Source organism: Triticum urartu, chromosome 5A (genome assembly GCF_056163025.1).
Source record: "Triticum urartu cultivar PI428250 chromosome 5A, HENAU_Tu73, whole genome shotgun sequence".
In the NCBI taxonomy this organism is placed as follows: Eukaryota; Viridiplantae; Streptophyta; class Magnoliopsida; order Poales; family Poaceae; genus Triticum; species Triticum urartu.
In genome coordinates, this window is record NC_141877.1 from 131,651,678 (window position 1) to 131,657,228 (window position 5,551).

The 5,551-nt window shown below is 51.1% G+C and overlaps 1 protein-coding gene across 2 annotated transcripts; it reads right to left on the minus strand.

Annotated features, from left to right (window-relative positions):
* Positions 1 to 3,055: 3,055 nt before the first annotated feature.
* LOC147970574 (uncharacterized) lies at positions 3,056 to 5,281 on the minus strand. Of its 2 annotated transcripts, none has more exons than XM_087522673.1 (5): positions 5,114 to 5,281; positions 4,695 to 4,973; positions 4,308 to 4,580; positions 3,875 to 3,964; positions 3,056 to 3,344 (listed from the first exon to the last, which is right to left on the minus strand). In XM_087522673.1, exons 1-3 carry the CDS (start codon positions 5,212 to 5,214, stop codon positions 4,400 to 4,402), a joined length of 561 nt encoding a protein of 186 aa, XP_087378799.1. In that variant the 5' UTR covers positions 5,215 to 5,281; the 3' UTR covers positions 3,056 to 3,344; positions 3,875 to 3,964; positions 4,308 to 4,399. The 2 variants fall into 2 exon arrangements, with proteins under 2 accessions (XP_087378799.1, XP_087378798.1); XM_087522672.1 differs by having other exon boundaries at positions 3,056 to 3,347.
* Between the last annotated feature and the right edge of the window lie 270 nt (positions 5,282 to 5,551).

The following is a 5,551-nucleotide window of genomic DNA, read 5'->3' on the forward strand; positions in this document are numbered from 1 at the left end:
CCTACGAAGAGGAAACGTCCACACAAAGTGAGAGTAATCATCCAGTATAACAAGATAGTAGAGATAACCAGAAATACTGGGTACTGGAGAGGTCCATACATCGCTGTGAATTAACTCAAACGGAAAAGAAGCAACTGTGGAGGAGGAACTAAAAGGAAGGCAAACATGTTTTCCTAACTGGCAGGCTTCACAGGAGTGAGCGGCCGTTTTATTACATGAAAAAGAAAATCCCCTCATTATTTGACAAAGTGAAGAAGTGCTAGGATGCCCAAGGCGAGCATGCCAAAGATCGACGCCGGCAGAAAGAGCTCGAGGACCACACGGAGATGACGGCGACTGAACTGGGTAGAGGTCGCCGGGACTATCACAGCGGTGAAGAATCATCCTGGTGCGAGCGTCCTTAACAGAAAAGCCAACTTCGTCAAATTCCATAGTTACAGAATTGTCACGAGAAAGATTATGAACGGAAACTAAGTTCTGAATTAGGTGAGGAGAAACTCTGACATTATTAAGAGAGAGAGGTCTAGAGTTAGAGGGAAAATGAGCAGAACCGACATGAGATATGGGAAGACCAACACCGTTGCTGATGATGATGCGAGAGGGAGTGGAAGTGGGATAGACGGAGGAGAGGTTACCCGGATGAGCGGTGGCACCGGAGTCCATAATCCAATCGCAGCCACCACCGGAGTAGGGTGGCGGCTGCTGAAGCGCCGCTAGGAGCGCCGGGTTGTAGCCAGGGGCGCCGCCATAGCCTGGGGCGCCATACGCGCCAGGGGCTCCATACACACCATACACGCCGTAGGGGGCGCGACGGGAGGGGCGGGAGGGCTGCCGTAGGCGCCAAGGGGCGCGGCCAGAAGGGCCTGGTGCGTGCTCGGGTGGAGGGTCGCGGCACCGGCATGTTGTATGCATGCACGACCCCTGTCCAGGGGTTGTACCCTCCGGCCTAGGGTGGTGGGGGCTGCTGCCCACCGTAGCGCTGTTGTGGAGGTTGACCGCCGCCGCCGCCGCCACCTTTTCCTCCTCCTTGGCGCTGGCCACCGCGGCTGCGGCGACGGTTGTCGCCGTTCCCAGCGTTGCGCGGTGGTTGGGGCGGCCGAGGCGCCGGCGGGGGCAGCGGGTGCGGCGGGACGGTCGGAGGACGAGGCGTCGGTGGTGGTGTAGAAGCGCCGTGGGAGAGGCCGGCGGCGAGGGCGGTGTGGACGGCGCGGGTGCGTAGTTGCTTCATCCGCCGCTCCTCAAGACGAAGATAGGCCACCGCCCGCTCGTAGGTGGGGTTGGCCATGAGGGTGAGGTTGGACGCGGCGTTGCCGAAGTCCTCATTGAGGCCGGCGGTGAGCGTCGAGAGGAGAAGCTCATCTCCAACCTTGAACCCGACGTCGTTGAGCTCGTCGGAGGGGGTCTTGAGCCGGAGACAGTAGGCGTTGAGGTGGAGTCGTTTTGGTGACACCCAAAAAATTCCTGCTGCAAGAAAACAATCCGTTGAAGCTTGTTGTCGGTGAAGAGGCCATTGATCTTGGTCCACACCGTGTAGGCATCGTCCCCTTCGCGAACGACGGTGTGGAAGATGTCCGGAGAGACGGTGAGGAAGAACCACCGGATGAGGGTGGCGTCGATGGCCAGCCAGTTGGCGTCGTGGTTGCCGGCGAAGAAGTTGGAGAGGATGTCCACATGATCACGAAGATTGTACTCACGGAAAAGAAGGTTGAAATAGTTTTTCCAGGCATAGTAGTTGGCGGCGGCAAGGGGCTCGTCGGGCTCGGTTCCGTAGGAGGAATCGAACGGGTTGCTCGGACCGGAGGAGGACCTAGCCGACATGGCTGCGAGGTGGTTCGGCGGTGCGGGTGCAGCGGCTCGGGGGTGCGGGAAGAGGGAAGGGCGGCACGGGGGAAGGGCAGCGGCGCGAGGGTGGATCGGGAAGAAGCGGCGCGGAGAGAGGGGCGGCTCGGGCTTGGGTAGTGTTTAGGGTAGAGGGACGGCTCGGGCTCGGGTAGGGTTTAGGGTAGAGGGGCGGCTCGGGCTCGGGTAGGGTTTAGGGTTTGGGTGGTCGGCGGCTCGGGTAGAGGAAGGGCGGCGGCTCGGGGTTAGGAGGGAGGTGGGAGGCGTGCGGCGGGAGGTTGTGGTGGGAGGGAGGCGGCGGCGCGGGCAGCGCAAGCGGAGGCGGCCAGGAGAGGCGACGGCGGCGCGGCTAGGGCTGGGATCGAGGGTTTAGGCTGATACCATGTAGAGGAATATGATGCAACTCTCAATGTATAGAGCAGTCATATCCTTAACTATACACAAGGAGGAAGACTTGGAGTACAAGAATACACGTGCTAAATACATATACTCAACAGAATGGACATGGATATGCCATTTGTATATTAGTTTGTAGAGAAATAGAAGAAAAAACTGATTTTAGTTGAAGATGTTACGGAGCCTGCTAAAGCACCTCAACAATGAACCTCCCCTAAATTATAGGGATACCCCGTAAAGTAAATCGCTTTTAGGGGAGTTTTTTATGCAACTTGTTGGAAATGCTCTAGGAATTTTAAGACAATTGACCGCTGGTGTGGTGATAATAGTGGAGACTGATTGTTCATTCATTTATGCAAAGTCATTATTTTTTAAATTCTCAGGGAGCTGAAAGCTTGCTGATCCCATTCCACTTCAGAATAAAAACCATGTAAGAACAGCAAATTTTCTCAAGTATGCAAATGAAGTACTCTAGGAAGGGTGCTGCTGTGAAAGACCAAAGTTGTGTCGTTGAGCAGTTGGCTCAGCCATTAAAACAGGTGAATGAATTGTGTATCTGGAGAAATTACGTCTGTAAAGTCATTTTGTCTATGAGTGATTAATGAAGCAAGAATATACTTTACAAGTGATTATAAAGCACAGTATTTCAAGTGATTATACAACACAATATTCACACAAAATAGCATACCACTGGATATTAACATGGGATCATTATATAAATTTCCCTGAATAATTTCAGAAATCCTTATTTTTCTAAATTTCCCTGAATTATTATCCTGCATCTGTATTCAATCAAAAATTAACTTGGAAAGAAAGAAAGGGCAAAAATGCATCTTTACTGTCTGCTTTTTCATCCACATTCATATTCGAATCAGTATGAAAAGATCAAACATTCTCTTGTCTGAGAATCTACGCATTTTCTTTGTTATTTCAAATCCTGGTCACTTCAGAAATTTCCTTAAGAAGAAATAAAGTTTAATACCTAGTTTTCAGAAGGCCAAATAGAAAATAAAAACAAACAAGACCAGATGACGTTTCAGCCTTCTGGGCTTGACGCAGCAGTTCCCTTGGACATGATGCCTGATCTGAACTCTTTACAAAACCTTCCACTGCTGCAAGAAAAAGGAGACTTTCATCAGTAAGCGTTGCAGGCTTAGTTAATTTTACTATCGTCACGAACCAACAAAAACACCGGATGAGACCCGCAAAACCAAAATGCAGCAAGCAATTGATTTCAATACTTCTGCACAAACAAATCCTCTAATAGATCAGGCATGCCCCTACCATTTGAATCTTAAAGGGTCACGAATGCCCAGACGATTGAACGTTTCAACAGTTGAGCTATGTTATTAGGACTACAAAGAAATAGAAATTTCTAACAAGGAGAAAGTTTTATCTCACGCGGCAGGTATCATTTAAGATTTTAGGCTGTACTGGCATGAATAATCAGGACTAATTATTCTGGCAGCAGAAATTGCTGAAGACATATTGCAGAGAAGAAAGAAGGAATATATTTATCTAAGACTTCCCTACAATATGGCTGTAACTATATATACATACAATAACTTTAACAAAAAAAAAGTTGAGCATGTTATAATCTGAAAAACAGGAGAAAATAATTTCAAGCCACATGGTCTACCTCCTTCGCATAAAGCAACGGGCAAGGATGTGTGCTGGGATTCGACGGCCAGCTTTGTTCTTCAGACCCCTGCCTCTGCATTCCCAGAACCTGTAACAAGCAATACTAATCAGCACAGGGCTCTGGCTTCAATGTAAGTTCAGAAAAAAAAATAATTCAGCGACACGTGGTTTTTGGAAAATTCAAATCGAATAAGCCGATTGACCATATTTTAGTTGGACTAACATTCATGTAAAACTTTCGACCATTTGTTCAAATTGAAAACCTTTAAAACTGAAATTTCGGAAATTTCAGTGGGGCCTGAAACATTTCTGAAATCAAAATTTAGAACCATTTCTCAGGCCAGTGGTACGCTATTGGTAAGAAAATGAAATTATGAAAGAATTTGATGAGACATTGAAACTAAGCAATCAAGTGTATGTAGTAGTAGTACCTAGGACCAAGAGATAGGATGTACTCCCTCCATTCCAAAATAGATGACCAACTTTATACTAACTTTACCAAAATAGATGACTCAACTTTGTACTAACTTCGTATAAAGTTAGTATAAAGTTGGTCATCTATTTTGGAATGGAGGGAGTAGGTGCGATCGAAGGGGCAACGTGGTGGTGCTCGATTCTTGGATTTGAGCTCCGGGCACTTGGCGACCCACTTCATGATGGCCTCCACTGCCCCGGGATGGATGTGCGCATACAGCCTTGAGGCCCTGCAATGGAAGGCAGGCAAAGCTCGATGAAGCTGAACTCTTGTCATGTCCATTGCCACGGCGACAGTAATTTGCAAGCAGCAGCAATTGGTGGATGGGAGATTGGAGACTCACTTGTCTGGGTCGGAGCGCATGGAGTCGAGGACGCGGCGGACAGCGTGCAGCTCGGGGTGGGCGAGGAGGCCGGCCTCGGCGCGTCGGAAGGAAGCGGCGGGGACGGTGCTGGCCTCCCCGACGGCGAACTTGGACATGACGCCGAAGATGCGGATGCGCGTGAGGACGAGGCTGGCCAGCCGGCTGGCCACGTACGCCTCGGCTTCCGCCCACTTGTCCTGGGCCAGCAGCAGCCGCAGGTACTCCGGCATGAAGGACACGCCCGTCTCCTGCTCCAGCCTGCAATGCACGAGAAACTCTGCCTTGAATCATGCACGCATCGTTTCAATTGGTGTCTCCGGTTGGTTTCCGCCGGCAGCAAACATGAGATTCTGTATGGACATGGCCGGATCAAAGTGACGAGGGTAAGAGAGACGTACGCGTGTGCGGTGTCGGAGAGATCCCAGCGCCTGAGGAAGCAGAGGAGCGGACGGAGACGGAGCGACGTCAGGCCGGCGACGTCGCCGTGGAAAGGCCTCATCGCTCTGCTCTCTCCCGGCGCTTCTCTTGATCTTTCCTCTGCTTTGCGCCTCCCTTCTTATTTCGGTTCCCGGGGAGGGAGAGGGGTGGACACCGGGAGAGCTCCTATGCGCCGCTCGTTGCGGCGAATTGTCGAGCGGACACACATGCGCGTCTCCAGCTGGGCCAGCCCATTATCGCAACGCAGTGAGAAAAAATTCGAAACAACTGCACGGTTCCCGGGGAGGGAGAGGGGTGGACACCGGGAGAGCTCCTATGCGCCGCTCGTTGCGGCGAATTGTCGAGCGGACACACATGCGCGTCTCCAGCTGGGCCAGCCCATTATCGCAACGCAGTGA